Genomic DNA, 18,574 nt, shown 5'->3' with positions numbered 1-18,574 from the left:
TTATGAATGAAATGTGGTTTTTGGACAATTTTCTCCGAATTACGAGGTTAAAGGCTCTTTTTCAGATTCTTCCTCTGGTTTTCTCAATGTCGATTTGTGAAACTGTATGAATAAAAACGCTGCAATTAAGTGCAACTCGCAACAAATAAATAGTCCAGGCAAATAAACTACTTTATTTCCTAGAAACAGCCCAAGCAATGGATGATCGACTGACTCATTCCGGAGCTACATTGATAGTTGTTTAAATCCTTAGCACCACATGTAAACATTCTACCTAGACCGATTAACGGGGGTCACTCTGGTCTATTAGTGCAAATAAGTTGCTGCACAGAGCTTGTGATTCAAGTTTTTCCAAAAGTTTGAACATGACAAAACTTCTACATAAGCTTAAATCCCAAAGATAATAAAGATGAGTAATACAAAAATATTGTGCATATGAACTGAGCAAAGAAGCTGCAAACAAGAGAACATATATCATACCAATTAAACGCAAGACATTGATGTTATAATTGCACATGCGAAAAAACATTTACTCTTTCCGTTTCTGGTCTTGGAAGATGTCAGCAAACCATATTCGATTCACAAACAGAGGTTGAGCAATAACGTAGGAGTACTAAGCACAATTATATGCGTACATAAAACTAGAGATGAGAAGCAGAAATGTAGGAATGTCACGAATCAAGTAAAAACCACAATACTGTTTTAAATTTATTAGAGGAGTTCCAAGGGTACCAAGGATTTTGATAAAATCGCCCTTAGTTAACACAAACAAATCCGCAGGTACTCCAGAAATTCTACTTAGGAGTGAATATACCGGGTATGTTTGGTTTTGTACCCTCGCTCAAACACATTTAACATCACAAAGCTATAATCCCCGCTGTATTTGAATTTTAAGCAACAATGCAGACATTCTTTGCTTCTGCCGCTTCTTTCTTCTTCAAATCCTTCAATGTTTTCCTCCAGCCAAAGTAACTGCCAAACAATACCTCAATTTCTTCAAGATTTCTTCCTTGAGTTTCAGGAAACATTGTGAACATGAATACCCATCCAATTGCTGCAACCACAGCGAATACAAAGAATGCACCACCAATAGTCAAGGCCTTGTACATTGATATAAATGTCATTCCGATAATGCCACTAACACCACGATTGACTGCCACTCCGATACTGCAACCTTGGGCTCTAAGCCTCAAAGGAAACACCTCCGAACTATACACCCAAGCAATTGGCCCCATCCCACTTGAAAACACCGACACAAAGCCATACACCGAAATTATTGCCAAAGCAACAGCCCAGGGAACGGTTTGATGCGAGTGATTAATTACAGACAATGAGCCTGAGAGTACGAGTAGAGCAATTACCATGCCCCCCATACTCGAAAGCATCAGTGGGCGCCGTCCGACTTTGTCTAGCAAAAATGTTGATATCAAAACAAAAATAGTTTTGCACACTCCAACACCAATGGTGGCGAGTAGCTTGTGGTTATCACTCTTTAACCCAGCCTTCTCAAAAATTCGAGGACTGTACAAAACAACAGCATCAACACCACTAGCCATTTGGAAGAAATGAATACCAATGCCAGTGATAGCAGCATGGCGAACAGCTGGTGTAGGATGAAGGAACAATTCTTTCCACACAGCATCGTCTTTGCTACGTTTAGGAACTTCAACAACGTCATCATTACATTCTTCTGGAATTCCAGCAGCCTCCTTGATATCTTCTAGTCTTTGTCGAGCTTCTTCTTTGCTCTCCGAAGTCTTTTCCAGTACACGCCTTGCTTCGCCAAGTTGACCCCTCATGACAAGCCAACGCGGAGACTCAGGCATATACAATACACCAATGGCTAAGCCAACCGAAGGAACTGCTCCAATTCCAAGCATAAACCTCCAGCCTAACCAAAGCGGAAGCTTTGCAAATGCAAAGTTGGATACATACCCCAGCATAACTCCTGTTAACAAACAACATAGTTACATCTACCATGTAATGTCAATAACAATTAACATTTCATTATCATCCAAACAATAATCAAGAAAAAGCCGCCAACATTATCCAAAAAAAACCAATCACAACTGTCCAATACCAATTATATTCGATCAAATCGAGTAATCACAACTGTCCAACTATATACAATTAAATCGAGTTCAACAACTCATCACTACATGTTAACCAATTCAAACCCAAAAATATAACAAATAAAAACAGACTAATTATCAGATAAACATCACAATCACAACCTATGTACACCACATAATATATAACACAGGTCATCAAAGCTATACAGCTGTTAAATTGACAACCAAATATCTTATTGTAAACGTGTACAAAAGCAAAAGATACACAACTCTACCTATCAATAAGGACCACACATCTAAACAACGAAAAATGCTTCACTGGACCTACATATTTTTTTATTTTATATAAATAATATTCACATAATCTGTACTTTAATAACAGTATCTTTTGTTGGTAAAGTTGTACACACTTACATATTGGTCAGTGTTGTTAAAACATCACGAACACCAAATAAAAAAAAGCAGTTAACACCAAACAACAGTTCACATATTTTTAATAAAACATTATTTTAATATATGCTTAATATTATTATCTTCATGATGTGTACCACAACATTTGCACGAGATATACGTTATCTGATCTTTAGTACAGTAAAGTTTTATTCAATTTAAATTGAAAATTATATCTAATTTATACAAATAAATAAATAAATATAAATTAATTAGCGAATAAAAACGCACCAGCATTAATAAAGACCTCCGGGAAAGAAGTGAGAAAACCCCGAGAAGACGCCGGAGCAACCTCAGTTGTATAAACCGGAGCGATCATCATAGCATACCCTACTCCGATCCCGGCGACAAACCGACCCACCATTAAAAACTCAAAGTTTGTAGCACATCCCATTAAAAAAGCTCCGGCAAAAAATATGCCACCGGCTAGAACCATTGTGTATCTCCGGCCAATCCAATCGGAGGTTCTTCCGGCGAGAAAAGAGCCGAGAAGAGAGAAGATGTTGATGATTCCGACGATGATTTCGATTTGTACATCGGTGAAACGGAGATCTTTTTTTATGTAGATTGCTGCTCCACTCATAACCCCCGTATCTAAAAAATAAAAGATTGAAAAGGTTATAACACAACACAAGTAGAGTGTTTAGATCATAAGATAGTTAAGACAAAAAGACATGCAGAGTGTTGTTCAGATTATTCTAATGTAATATGTGTCGGTAAAACTAAAGAGATCTGTCCGAAAGCTTTAATAAATTGAATTAAAATAAAAATACTGATCGTGGAAGAGAGATCGATTACGAAGAATTTGTGACATTGTGAGTGTACTGAAAATAAGTGTAGGTTTGAAAGACATCGTACCATAACCAAGTAGAATTGAAGTCATGGAAGCTAAAATGGAACAAGCAAAAGCATACTTGTTATTTTTGGGTTTTTTCTCCGCGTCAAATAAAGGTGAACTCAGATTCTTGGGATCGGCGACGACACCGCCGGAAGGGCCAGAAGTTCCGGCCATCGAGAGAGAGAGAGATTACAAAATGTTGAGAAACAATGGTCGAAGCTTGGGGGAAAGGACTAAACAATTTGACTATCGTAACGTGAGGGGTGTAATTAGTTGGACTTTTGTATGATTTTTTATAGAGTATTAGTTGGTGGTTGCTGTGTTTATCTTTGAGGATTGCGTGGAATTGGGAAAGTTCAATTTGATTTTGGTAATTAGGCTGTGGGCCCTTTTTAGTAAATTTGAATAAATTTGTGATTATAGCGATATTTTTTTATCGTATCAAATCCGCAGCCGCCGGATAATTTTGGATAGTTTTGGGAATCTTTGCTACTCAGAGATTATATATTCGTTCGTAATTATTCACCGGAATAGATTGACTAACCTTGAAGTAAGAACTGAAAAAGAAAAGGCAGTGGCAAATTAAATTGACTCTTAAATATTTTAATGAAGAAATTACTAATACTTTGCCCGGTGAGTACATTCACCCCTATTAAGTAATTCTTTACTATATATACGACAGTATGCAAAAGTACAAATATATAGAGAGGTGCATCCACAATTGTTTCTGTTCAAAATTTCTTTTGTGAATATGAAACATTTTAAATATACGTCCTTGTCCCGAAAAAATAAAAAAGAAAAAATAAAGATACACGTCCTCGTTCTTATCCTAAAATCTAGTTGTTATCCTAATATCTAGTTGCTTTTCATTTCTACAATTCCCGTAAATGATGGTATGCTGTACCGGGAATCAACATAAACTATCAATTTATGTTTTTTTCTAGTAGATAAGACGCAATGGCTATTCTTCGATGCGTACTGAATAAATTTTACGGGATGACTAAGAGGATAGTTACCCTGGTATGATTTGTATTGGGAATCAGCATATACTTATTCATTTATGTTTTTTTTATCATAGATAATCCGCAATCGCTATCCTTCGGTGCGTATTGGGTAAATTTTACGAGATGATCAAGAAAATAGTTATCCCGTTTTTAACCAACTGAGACAACCGTTCTGTTGCGGGCATATATCCTTATATTATATTAAGGGATATTTGGTTGAGGGTATTAAGGAAAGGGAAAGGGAAGCAAATGGCTTATTCTCTTTGTTACAGTTTACTTTGTAAAAAATGTATTTTTTTCCTTTTTTTTGGTTTTGGGTTTACCTAAAATCCCTCTATTCTTATTCCCTCTTACCTTCTAGGTATTCGAATTCCCTTTCCTTTATCATTATTTTATTTCATCAATGACTCACTTCCTCTTTAGTTATATATATCAACAATTATTTTTTGGGTTAAATATCAAAGTGGTCACTCAACTGAAGGCCATATATCAGTTTGATCATTAAATTTATCGGGGTATCATTTGAATCACTAAAGTCATAATAAATATCGAACATATACCTCAATATAGGTGCTCGGAAATTAAAAAATATTTTTGTTGATTTCTATACATTTTTCTTGAATTCTATTATAACCAAATGAAAATGTATGAATTATAGTATTTTTGATAATATAGTGAGATTTTTAAAAATTGATCTACTATTTATTTTTAATTTTATAGTTATATTTTTTGATTTAAATAAAAATAATTAGTAGATAAATTTTTAAAAATCTCACTAAATTATCTAAAATAATAGGAATTCATAACTTTTCATTTGGTTGTAATAGAATTCAAGAAAACATGTATAAAACTCCATAAAATAATTTTTAATTTTCGAGCACCTATTTTGAGGTATCCATTTGATATTTATTATGATTTTAATGATTCAAATGATACACCGATGATAAAACTGATATATGGTATTCAGTTAAGTGACCACTTTGATATTTAACCCATTATTTTTTATAATTAAAAAAACTAACAAATTATTATTTTGAAAAAATTAAAAAAATCAAATATTAAATTTTCATTTCCGTCCATTCCGTTTCTAGAATCATAACCAAACATGGAAAACAATTCAACATCATTCATTTCCTTTCTCCTCGATTTCGTTTCTGATTTCTTTTCCAATTCTGATGAACGCAGCAAACGCCCCCTAGTAATTTTTTACAAATGTAATAATCAGATAAAATTGAGCTAAATATTTGCTATTATCAAATATCAAAAAAGGTTTTGAACTGTGTTTGGTGAGGTAATGGCAAGTGACAAACCTCGAAAGTCTGATATTACTCTCGTGATCATCGTATTTATACTAAACTATAATAACTGAAATAGAGTATAATTTGCAGTTAGGTTAATTTCTTATTTTGGTTATCCCTCATCACAACCGTTAGATCTTCCTCATCAAGTGATCAGAATCGTTACAACTAAATACAAAAAATATAAACAATCAAAATTTCTAGGTTCGAATCCCCACAACGACATATTAAATCAAATATTTATATTGTTATTTCTGAAATTACAAACGAAGGTATATGGTTCAAATTTTATCAACAACATTAATTTGTATTATTTATTTTTTATTAAAAACCATACACACACTCGGAATAAGATTATAATTATGTATTATTAATTATTTTTAATATTTAATTACTTATATCAAAAATAATAAAATATGAAAAATAAATTATTATATCCCTCGTCACATACGTTAGATCTTCCTTATCAAGTGATCAAAACCGTTATATATATACATACACACACATATATATATATATAGGGTAGCACTCCATGAAGTAACCTATTACGTAGAGAATCGTGGAGAACCATTATTTAAAAAATATAAAATATATAATTTATTTTATTTTTCATCATATATAGTTAAAAATTTTAATTATCAAGTTAAAAATCAAAGTTACACAATTTTTTATTTAATAAATCATTGAAAAAGTTGAAATCCTTGACATATCCTCACTAATTTTCTACTCGTACGATATCAAAACCCGACTCATATTTATACGCATTATTTTAATACACGCAAAAGTTAGGGTTCACGTCCTCGAAATTCGATTCGATATCTATTCTCGGAAAATACATATACTCATCATTTTGGAAAATAGGGTTATTAGATATTTACGCAAAATATTTTACCACAACACGCAAACAGATTTCGTAAAATATAACTATATATTTTTGATCGATTCTTACGATAATTATAAGATACGTACCCGTATCCCGAGAATAATTTTTCGGAAATCGGGTAGCGTTTCTTTATTTATCAGACTTCCCGTTGAAACATAATCGACGCAACCAACAACAATAATTCACAACTCACATTCCCGATCGTCGAAACAAACTTTAATTATTAATTATTATCTTTTATTATTATTATTATTATTATTATTATTATTTATTTTTTATAAATTGTAGGACTCAGAAATATTCATCACCGTCCACCGTCGGCTCGCCGAGGCTCATCGCCAACGGCGGTAAAATTCGTCGGTGCCCGATTAATTTCGGGTTTCCATACGAATTTCACCAATTAATATTAATAATTTCCCGCACACAAAGAAATTTATTTCACGAAATTTACTCAAATAATTCATTCGAATATTATCCAATTAATTTCCTGCAGAAAATAATTAAACTCGGATTAGGACAACAGTATCAAGAATAAACCGAACCAATCACTCAACTGCACAAACAACCATACCCGGAGGGACGCCCTACCACCCTCGCCGGAAACGGAGAGGGGCGGCGATTGGAAAATAAAAAAAAACAATGGCACAGGCAACAGAACACACAGAACACACACAACACACACGGCTATACACTGTTAGGGCGAAAACACGCACTAATATTCACGCAAGTATACGCGTTCGCAAGTAATATAGAATACTTTCTAGTTCGTTCCCTCAGAGAATCAGACTAATTTATTGTCTAATTTAACTCACTCACCAATGTATGATTACTGCTCAATGTTAAGATAATAACACTTAAAATTGTTGATTAAATATTAACTATAATTAACTACTTAATTAACCACTTAACTAACACTTCAATTTATCAATAATAAAACACTCATGAGATCACAACTTCATTATTACTTCCTTCTATAGCCATTGTTATTACCTTTAGCATGTGACAGTGATGATATTAATCGAATAACACGAAACTGATAAAAGCCAACTTTCATTGTACTAATACCATTCTACCAAGCATCCACAATTAAGATAGAAGTTGAGTAGTCATCAATCATGTTGAGTTCCTATATGTCTACAGAAATTGACAACACAATGATTTAAGCACAAGTTATTCCTTTTGATTACATAGGGCAAATAAAACTGTTAGAGTTACCCACTAATCATGCACACCGTACATGAACCTATGCTAGCATGGCAAGTTCTAAATCTCAAGATCCACCGTCGCTTCACAAGAGATTAGCACCCTATCTTATATGTTCGCGACGCACATAAGACGAATACGCACAACCAATACTAGATATCATGCAATCATCACACACTAAAGTATTAAACAATTAACTAAAGAATTCCATAATAAATCCGTTGCAACCCCATGATCACAATTAGCCCATAATAGAACTTATTGCCATCATGGGTTCATATGAAATCATGATAAACAACACAAGAAAATAATAACTAAACTAATTATATTAAAACAGAGTACGTCACAAGAGTAAATAAGTCAAAGCAAGAAAACTAGCATCCAACGTTACAACGAAACAAGAATCACAAGAATATATGCTTCCTCTTCGCTGCAGTGTGCTAAATCGGTCTTCTTCCTTATCTCCTTCGCTCCTTGCGCAAAACACAATCTAAAACATAATCTCCTTCTTTTTTTCTATGAAAACGTCTCAAATCTACTCATATAATAGTCCCATAAAACTCAGATTACATAGAAGTTGGAAGCCAAATAGAAGTAGAAGTCTAAAATAATTCAGCTTTTTCCCCGACCCTGCGCGGCCGCTCAGCATTTCTGCGCGGGCGCGCAAGGCTGCTGCGCGGCCGCTCAGCATTGCTACGCGGGCGCGCAGGACCCTACTGGAAAAATTCCAGGTTTGCTCCGTTTCTTCGCCGTAATCTGCCCGTTCTTTTCCTCTCGCAATGGTGAACACATGCCAAGGCTTATTCTTGATGATTCCTCCTCCGAAATGCAACTAATACCCTGAAATGCATAAACACTAGAAAAACGCATCAAATACACAAAATACTTGATTTCAAGACACCAATTTAAGCCATTTTAAGACGTTCTAAGTGGTATAAAATGCCACTTATCACACCCCCAAACTTAAATCGATGCTTGTCCTCAAGCGTCACAGACTCAAAACAAATAAAAATATGCATGAATGCAATCTATATGAAAATGCAACGATCCCCCTTACTACAATTAACCAACCAAATTGTCACGTCTCAACGAATGCAGTTAGACACTAAAGATCAATAAACTCATGCAAACGGACATACAACCAGAAACGTGGTGTGTGCAAATGCTTAACAGATATGCTTCGGAACTAGACCAATTACTATGACTAGACTATCTTCAAGGCAATCTTACGATTATACAAAGAATAAAAATTCTAGGCACAAAGTGATATACAACACTACAAGAACTCTGGAGCTTACTACGGAATCATGCTTTTTATTTACAACTCAAATGCTTATTTGACCGTGCAATGAGTGAGGTCCACAAAAGACTTATACAATGGTATCCATGTAACGAGCGTTAGGTTAGCGGATCCCAGACTCTAAAAGCCTTAGGTCACTAGGCACAAAGTCCCCTAAGAACTTAATAACTCGAATACTAAAGAGACCACTCTTGATCAATTATGCAAAATTTTTTTTTTTTTTTTTTTTTTTTTTTTTTTTTTTATTTATTTTTTCTGAGAAAGTGCGTTTCGCTCCATCTTGCTCAACCCTAGACTACTCGCATAACATGCGAGCCGGCTACTAGCCATTTGACGCCTAGCCACAACTAGCAACAAATTCCATTTTTACTCCATTTTTTTTCTTTTTCATGCCTTTACCACTAAGAACCTATTATCAAATTCTAAGCATAATAAATAGATTATCCTCGAAAATAATCAGATTATAACAACAATCTAGCCCTTAAGCATTCTCTAAGACTTAGTGAAAATACAAGTGCTTCTAGCATGCATATCAACCTACACAACTTAATATCACTTTAATGCTATCACTACACTCGCATCAATATCATAATTCAGTCGATAAATCATTGCAAAAGGGATCATGGTATATGCATGAGCTATATGATATGACAAACAAATAAAACTATATAAAAAACTATATGGAAAAAATTATGCAACTATATGAACTAACTATCATGAATATGCAGCTATATGACACACACAAAATATTCCTTAACTACCACCCCCAAACTTAAAATCTTCACTGTCCCCAGTGAAGGTAATAGAAAGGAACACAGGGTATACCTACTCGGAGTCATCATCATCATCACCCTCAGTGGGTGGAGTATCAGGCGGCGGATATGCAGAGTCCTCACCAAAAACTGGCCACTGGATATCAGCTCCAAGGCCTCGAAAAGCAGTCCCTAATGCAAGAGTGAGCTCCTGAGCAAACCTGCTCTGCGTCTCATACATGGCATCCATCCGCCGTGAAAGCCTCCTATACTGGGCATCACCCATCCCAGCACCCTCCTGAGCTCTCGAAGAACCAGCCTCACCACGCCCTGGCCTAGCCATAGTAGCACCTCGTGCTAGACGTCCTCCTGGAAGACGATAACCCAGCCCATGCTCCTCAGGCTCACCACCGGTCCACTCCTGCATCCCATTCAGAGTGCCAGAATCTATCGGAGCTGCTGGCAACTGCAACTGCTCATGAGCCGGCCAGTTCACTCCTACTGCTCGGCATAGATTCGTAACCGTGGATGCATAAGGGATGTTCATATGTTTTGCTCCCCTCAAAAACTTCAGAATTCCTTGGTAGATAAACTCACCAAGGTCCACATAGTATTCCTCATTCAGAATTCCCCACAACAACTGTGCTCTCTCAACTGTGACCTCGTGTGCATGTGAAGAAGGCAAAATATTAGCACATATAAATTCATTCCATGCACGGGCATACCTGTTCATGGCGATCGCCGGAAAGTGACGATACTCATTATTGGCTGGACTGCGGTTCCAAACTGTGCCCGGTCGACAGAGAGTCGCACAAATCAAATCCAAATCAAAATCCTCTGCAGTCTTCTCATTCCAGTTCTCCTCCTCGGGCTTCCTCTCTCGCTGTCCAATCACACGGCGAATTGCCGCAAGATGATAATCAACCGTCAGCCCACGAACTACAGAAAACCCATTCTTTTCAGCCTTCGCGTTCGCGTAGAACTCGCGAACAACACTCATCGGTACTGCTTCGGGTGACTCACAAAAAGCTATCCACCCCTTCTCTGCAATCATGGGCAACAACTCACCATCCCTCCCTGATGGTAAAAACCCCCTCTCCTTCAGAATCGACTTCCCCAACAGCCTAGTGTACTCCTCCTCCGCAGCTCTGTCAGTTAACCGAGGCCTTGCAGCAGTACCCCTTGATGAATCAGCAGTAGGAACTGTGCTGCTGCTGTCAATAGTGCGTGCTCTCTTGGGTGCCATTGATTTATGAATAAAAGTGTGTAAGAACTGATTTTTGATGTTTATGAGAGGGTTTAAGTGTAGGAAGTTTGTGGGAGATATGTAGGATAGGTGTATGTATATATAGGGTGTGGAGTAGGTTAAATTAGATTAGGAGTGGGGTTGAGGGATAAAATCATGGGGTAATGGGAAAAGAATTCGTGGGTTTATGGGTTGTGATGGGTTTTTGTGTTTTTGTTTTTTTTTTTCTGAACTGCAAAAAATTTTCTGGAATTCGACCCCTGCGCGGCCGCTCAGCATTTCTGCGCGGGCGCGCAGCAAGCTGCGCGGCCGCTCAGCATAGCTGCGCGGGCGCGCAGAGGGTCTCTGGAAAAAAAATTTTCAGCCCCTGTTTTCTGATTTTTTTTTTGTGTTTTTGGATAGGTTATTAACTTCTAAGGGTTCCTGTAACAACAATTCATGGGTTGCCTCCCACGCAGCGCTTCTTTTTCGTCATTAGCTTGACGTTCCGTACCTTTCTCAAGTAGTCAACAAAATGGCACTAACCACCTCTCGGTTTGCCATGTCCCCATAGTAGTGCTTCAACCGCTGACCGTTAACCTTGAATGCTTGGTCCGAATCATTCTCAAAAATTTCCACCGCTCCATGTGGAAACACAGTTTTGACAATAAAAGGTCCAGACCACCTTGATTTCAACTTCCCAGGAAAAAGTCGGAGCCGAGAGTTGAATAACAGAACTTGTTGCCCTGGCACAAATAACTTAGGATGTAGCTTCCTATCGTGCCACCTCTTCACCTTTTCCTTATACATTTTGTTATTCTCGTACGCTTGAAGTCGAAATTCATCAAGTTCATTAAGCTGAAGCATTCTTTTCTTACCAGCTGCATCTAAATCCAGGTTCAATTTCTTCAATGCCCAGTAGGCCTTATGCTCAAGCTCCGCCGGTAGATGACATCCCTTACCGTACACCAACTGAAACGGTGACATCCCAAGTGGAGTTTTGTATGCTGTTCTGTAAGCCCAAACAGCTTCATCGAGCTTTAAAGACCAATCCTTCCTTGACGGACAAATAACCTTCTCTAGAATGCGCTTTATCTCTCTGTTAGACACTTCCGCTTGACCATTTGTTTGCGGATGATAGGCAGTAGCTACTCGATGATTCACATTATAACGCTGCATCATAGAAGTGAACTTACGGTTACAAAAATGCGATCCTTCATCACTTATGATTACCCGAGGCGTTCCAAACCTTGTGAAAATTTGCTTATGAAGAAAATTTAGCACTGCCTTTGCATCATTTGTCGGTAAAGCTTTAACTTCGACCCATTTTGAGACATAATCGACTGCCAGCAAGATGTACTGATTATTGCAAGATGAGATAAAAGGCCCCATGAAATCGATTCCCCATACATCAAAGACCTCGACTTCAAGCATCACATTTAATGGCATCTCATCCTTCCTTGACAAATTTCCCACTCTTTGGCAACGATCACACCTTAAAACAAACTGATGAGCATCCTTGAACAAAGTAGGCCAGAAAAAACCTGCTTGCAGAATACGAGCTGCCGTCTTCTCACCTCCATAGTGTCCACCATAAACCGTGGAATGGCAGTCTCGTAATATCCCCTCCGTCTCACAGAACAGGATACATCTCCTGATGATCTGGCCAGCTCCCTGTCTAAACAAATATGGTTCATCCCACATATACCACTTCACCTCATGCAGAAACTTCTTCTTTTGAGCGGATGTCAAATTAAGCGTCATTATATTGCTGACAAGATAGTTTACAATATCTGCAAACCATGGTTCTTCCTCCTGAATTGCAAACAACTGCTCATCTGGAAAAGATTCATTGATTAACGTCCTATCTTGTGAAGTAGAATCGGGATTCTCCAACCTAGAAAGATGGTCAGCTACTTGATTCTCAGTACCTTTTCTATCTTTAATCTCTAACTCAAATTCCTGAAGTAAAAGCACCCAACGAATGAGTCTCGGCTTCGAATCCTTCTTAGAAACCAGATAGCGAATAGCTGCATGATCAGTGAATACTGTTACTTTCGTACCAAGCAGATAAGATCGAAATTTCTCAAAGCCAAAGACTATAGCCAAAAGCTCCTTCTCAGTAGTGGTGTAGTTCAATTGGGCCCCATTTAAAGTCTTACTCGCATAGTAGACCACATGGAAGAGATTTTTCTTGCGCTGTCCCAGAACTGCACCTACCGCATAGTCACTCGCATCACACATCATCTCAAACGGTTCTGTCCAATCTGGTGCTGTAATAACTGGTGCCGTGATCAAACTCTCCTTGAGAGTCTCGAATGCTGCCAAACATTCATCATCAAATTTGAAAGGCACATCTTTCTCAAGTAAATTGCACAACGGCTTAGATATCTTTGAAAAGTCCTTGATGAATCGCCGATAAAAACCCGCATGACCGAGAAAACTACGGATTCCTTTCACCGAATTAGGTGGGGGAAGATTTTCAATGACTCCCACCTTGGTCTTGTCCACCTCCAGACCTTTGCTAGAGACCTTATGCCCAAGGATAATGCCTTCACGCACCATAAAATGACATTTCTCCCAATTAAGCACCAAATTAGTTTCCACGCATCTTTTGAGTACGGCGCGCAGATTATTCAAACATTCCTCATATGAGTGTCCAAAGACGGAGAAGTCATCCATGAACACTTCGACGTTATTTCCAATCATGTCAGATGATATAGCCATCATACATCTCTGAAAGGTGGTCGGGGTGCCACATAACCCAAACGAAACTCTACGAAAAGCAAATGTGCCAAATGGACAAGTGAAGGTAGTCTTTTCCTGATCCTCTGGTGCAATACAAATCTGATTATACCCGGAATAACCATCCAGAAGACAAAAATACTCATGTCCCGCCAATCTGTCAAGCATTTGATCAATGAATGGGAGAGGGAAGTGATCCTTCCTTGTGGCTTTGTTCAATTTTCTATAATCCATGCATACTCTCCATCCTGTAACTGTTCGAGTAGGGATGAGCTCATTCTTTTCATTTGCGACCACAGTGATACCTCCTTTCTTAGGTACACATTGCACGGGGCTCACCCACGAGCTGTCAGAAATAGGATAAATGATGCCTGCATCTAGCCATTTCAGAATTTCTTTCTTCACCACCTCCTTCATGATCGGGTTCAGTCTTCGCTGTTGTTCCACAGTTGGCTTACTACCTTCCTCTAACAGAATTTTATGCATACAATATGAAGGACTTATCCCCTTGATGTCTGCTATGGTCCATCCTATAGCCGATTTGAATTCTCTCAAAATCCTTAAGAGCTTGTCTTCCTCACTACCTGAAAGGTCAGCTAAAATAATAACAGGTAACGTAGATGAATCACCTAAAAAAGCATACCTCAAGTGTTCAGGTAATGGTTTGAGCTCCAAGGTAGGTGCTTCCTCTATTGATGGTTTGAGCTTCCCTTCAGCATTCTTAAGGTCAGAAGTACCAAGAGATTCAAATGGTATGTCGAGCTTTCGCTTCCATGGAGAAGCGTTCAGATATTGTAATTGCTCGTTGCTATCTTCATCATCGCTATCAAAATCCCCCACTAAGGCCTTTTCCAATGCATCAGACATTAGCATGTGATCGAGTTCCGAAGTAACCGCAGAATCAATCACATCCACTTTTAAGCACTCCTCATCTTCTGTAGGGAATTTCATTGCCTTGAATACGTTGAAGGTCACATCCTGATCTTGGACCCGCATAGTAAGTTCCCCTTTTTGCACATCTATCAAGGTACGGCCAGTAGCCAAGAAAGGTCTCCCCAAGATTATGGGAATCTTCTTATCTTCCTCAAAATCCAGAATAACAAAATCTGCAGGAAAGAAGAGCTTATCCACCTTGACGAGCACATCCTCAACTATGCCCCTTGGGTAAGTAATGGAACGGTCAGCCAATTGTAGCGACATGTATGTGGGTTTTGGATCAGGCAGATCCAGCTTTTTAAAGATCGATAACGACATCAGATTAATGCTTGCTCCTAAATCACAAAGGTACTTGTCAAAAGTTAGATTGCCAATGGTGCAAGGAATGGTGAAGCTTCCTGGATCTTTTAGTTTTGGTGGTAACTTTTGCTGCAGAACAGCGCTGCATTCTTCCGTGAGAGCAACGGTTTCAAGGTCATCCAGTTTCACCTTCCTTGAAAGAATAGTCTTCATAAACTTCGCATAACTAGGCATTTGTTCCAGAGCCTCAGCGAAAGGTATATTGATGTGAAGTTTCTTGAACACCTCCAGAAACTTCCCGAACTGTCTATCCAGCTTTTGTTGCTGCAATCTCTTAGGAAAAGGTGGTGGAGGATAGAGCTGTTTCTCCCCTGTATTAGCCTCAGGCAGAGTGTGTTCAACAGTAGTCTTCTTTGGTTCCGCCACTTTCTCCTTTTGCTTAGATTCTTCATCTCTAACTTCAGCTTTGACTTCTTTTGCCTTTTCAGCATCAGCTACTTTTCCAGACCTTAAGGTAATAGCCTTGACTTGCTCTTTAGCTTCCTTCCTGCCTGGTACTTCCGTGTCACTGGGAAGAGTGCCAGGTTGACGATTGAGCACTTCATTGGCTAATTGACCGATTTGATTTTCCAAGGTCTTGATAGAAACCGCCTGACTCTTGCATAACAGCTTAAGTTCCTCAAAATCAGCACTAGTAGGTGCAGCTGCACTTCCCTGTTGAGGATATGATTGCCTTGTAGTATACTGCTGTGGTTGTTGGAATCCAGGTGGGTTAAACTGTTTACTTACTCCTTGCTGATATGTTGGCTGAATAGCATTCTGATTATTCCCCCAGCTGAAATTTGGATGATTTCTGTTGTTAGAATGATAGGTCGCTGGCACAGGCTGCTGTTGTCGCTGATAATTATTCACATACTGAACAGATTCGTTGACAAGAGAACACTGATCCGTAGCATGAGAACCTGCACAAAGCTCACAAACCATAGCTATTTGATTAACTCCATACGTAGCCAGAGAATCAACCTTCATTGATAGCGCTTGGAGCTGAGCTGCAATAGCGGTGGCTGCATCAACTTCCAGAATACCTGCTACCTTGCCTGACGTCATCCTCTGAGTTGGGTTTTGATGCTCGTTTGCAGCCATTGTCTCTATAAGATTATACGCCTCAGTATAGATTTTAGCCCATAAGGCTCCTCCAGCTGCTGCATCGAGCATGGGCCGAGATTGGGCCCCCAAACCATTATAAAAACCAGTGATTACCATCCAATCCGGCATTCCATGATGTGGACATTTTCTCAACATTTCCTTGTAGCGTTCCCAAGCCTCGCACATAGATTCTGTAGGTTGCTGCGCAAACTGAGTAAGAGCACTCCTCATAGCAGCAGTCTTTGCCATTGGATAAAACTTTACCAGAAACTTTTGCGCAAGATCTTGCCACGTAGTGATGGACCCAGCTGGTTCAGAATGTAACCAGTCTTTAGCTTTATCCCTCAGTGAGAATGGGAAAATCCTCAACTTGATAGCCTCATCAGTCACGCCATTATACTTAAAAGTGCTGCAGATCTCGACAAAATTCCTTATGTGCATGTTGGGGTCTTCAGTTGCCGTTCCTCCAAAAGAAACAGAATTCTGCACCATCTGAATAGTGCCCGGCTTGATTTCAAAGGTGTTAGCTTGAATAGCCGGATGAAGGATGCTTGACTGAATGTCATCAATTTTAGGCCGAGAAAAATCCATAAGAGCTGGATCAGCTTGAACAATACGATCTCCCATGTTTACTGGTTCTTTCTGCTCAGTTCCTGAATTCGAATCCTCAAAATCTAACTTCTCCGGAGTATCAAGAACTTCGTCTTTCTCCTCAGCTGTATCTAAGGTCCTCTTGCGAGCACGAGAACGAGTTTGCATAAACGCTTGCTAAAGTACCTGAAACACAACCGAAAAGAGTAATTAACTACTACGTCCTAATCACTGAGTCCTAATGACCAATGATGGTAAGTACATAAACTAAACAAATACGCCGAGTCCCCGGCAGCGGCGCCAAAAACTTGTTAGGGCAAAAATACGCACTAATATTCACGCAAGTATACGCGTTCGCAAGTAATATAGAATACTTTCTAGTTCGTTCCCTCAGAGACTCAGACTAATTTATTGTCTAATTTAACTCACTCACCAATGTATGATTACTGCTCAATGTTAAGATAATAACACTTAAAATTGTTGATTAAATATTAACTATAATTAACTACTTAATTAACCACTTAACTAACACTTCAATTTATCAATAATAAAACACTCATGAGATCACAACTTCATTATTACTTCCTTCTATAGCCATTGTTATTACCTTTAGCATGTGATAGTGATGATATTAATCGAATAACACGAAACTGATAAAAGCCAACTTTCATTGTACTAATACCATTCTACCAAGCATCCACAATTAAGATAGAAGTTGAGTAGTCATCAATCATGTTGAGTTCCTATATGTCTACAGAAATTGACAACACAACGATTTAAGCACAAGTTATTCCTTTTGATTACATAGGGCAAATAAAACTGTTAGAGTTACCCACTAATCATGCACAACGTACATGAACCTATGCTAGCATGGCAAGTTCTAAATCTCAAGATCCACCGTCGCTTCACAAGAGATTAACACCCTATCTTATATGTTCGCGACGCACATAAGACGAATACGCACAACCAATACTAGATATCATGCAATCATCACACACTAAAGTATTAAACAATTAACTAAAGAATTCCATAATAAATCCGTTGCAACCCCATGATCACAATTAGCCCATAATAGAACTTATTGCCATCATGGGTTCATATGAAATCATGATAAACAACACAAGAAAATAATAACTAAACTAATTATATTAAAACAGAGTACGTCACAAGAGTAAATAAGTCAAAGTAAGAAAACTAGCATCCAACGTTACAACGAAACAAGAATCACAAGAATATATGCTTCCTCTTCGCTGCAGTGTGCTAAATCGGTCTTCTTCCTTATCTCCTTCGCTCCTTGCGCAAAACACAATCTAAAACATAATCTCCTTCTTTTTTTCTATGAAAACGTCTCAAATCTACTTATATAATAGTCCCATAAAACTCAGATTACATAGAAGTTGGAAGCCAAACAGAAGTAGAAGTCTAAAATAATTCAGCTTTTTTCCCGACCCTGCGCGGCCGCTCAGCATTTCTGCGCGGGCGCGCAAGGCTGCTGCGCGGCCGCTCAGCATTGCTGCGCGGGCGCGCAGGACCCTACTGGAAAAATTCCAGGTTTGCTCCGTTTCTTCGCCGTAATCTGCCCGTTCTTTTCCTCTCGCAATGGTGAACACATGCCAAGGCTTATTCTTGATGATTCCTCCTCCGAAATGCAACTAATACCCTGAAATGCATAAACACTAGAAAAACGCATCAAATACACAAAATACTTGATTTCAAGACACCAATTTAAGCCATTTTAAGACGTTCTAAGTGGTATAAAATGCCACTTATCATACACACACACACATATACACATATGTATATATATATATAACCAACAGGACTTAAAATG

At 38.3% G+C, this 18,574-nt stretch overlaps 1 protein-coding gene and 1 non-coding gene across 2 annotated transcripts; one reads left to right on the top strand and one right to left on the bottom strand.

Moving 5' to 3' along the window:
* Window positions 1-678: 678 nt before the first annotated feature.
* On the bottom strand, window positions 679-3,655 carry LOC141667915 (putative polyol transporter 1). The gene is made up of 3 exons (XM_074474561.1): window positions 3,381-3,655; window positions 2,754-3,116; window positions 679-1,948 (listed from the first exon to the last, which is right to left on the bottom strand). Exons 1-3 carry the CDS (start codon window positions 3,532-3,534, stop codon window positions 891-893), a joined length of 1,575 nt encoding a protein of 524 aa, XP_074330662.1. The 5' UTR covers window positions 3,535-3,655; the 3' UTR covers window positions 679-890.
* Window positions 3,656-16,279: 12,624 nt separating this feature from the next.
* On the top strand, window positions 16,280-16,386 carry LOC141679657 (small nucleolar RNA R71). The gene has a single exon (XR_012558152.1). It is a non-coding gene; the product is annotated as a small nucleolar RNA R71 (small nucleolar RNA).
* The last annotated feature ends 2,188 nt before the right edge of the window (window positions 16,387-18,574 follow it).

This window comes from Apium graveolens, chromosome 1, assembly GCF_009905375.1.
Source record: "Apium graveolens cultivar Ventura chromosome 1, ASM990537v1, whole genome shotgun sequence".
NCBI classification, from domain to species: domain Eukaryota; kingdom Viridiplantae; phylum Streptophyta; class Magnoliopsida; order Apiales; family Apiaceae; genus Apium; species Apium graveolens.
Note: the sequence above shows the minus strand (reverse complement) of the source record. Positions and strands in the feature narration are given on the sequence as shown.

Bases quoted from the DNA above. Each gene is read 5' to 3' on its own strand.
- LOC141667915 (XM_074474561.1), bottom strand. From the start codon at position 3,534: ATGGCCGGAACTTCTGGCCCTTCCGGCGGTGTCGTCGCCGATCCCAAG. The intron at 3,117-3,380 runs GTACGATGTCTT...TTTATTTTTTAG, and splicing joins TTCAATTCTACTTGGTTATG to ATACGGGGGTTATGAGTGGA. The intron at 1,949-2,753 runs GTGCGTTTTTAT...GTTTGTTAACAG, and splicing joins GGAGGTCTTTATTAATGCTG to GAGTTATGCTGGGGTATGTA.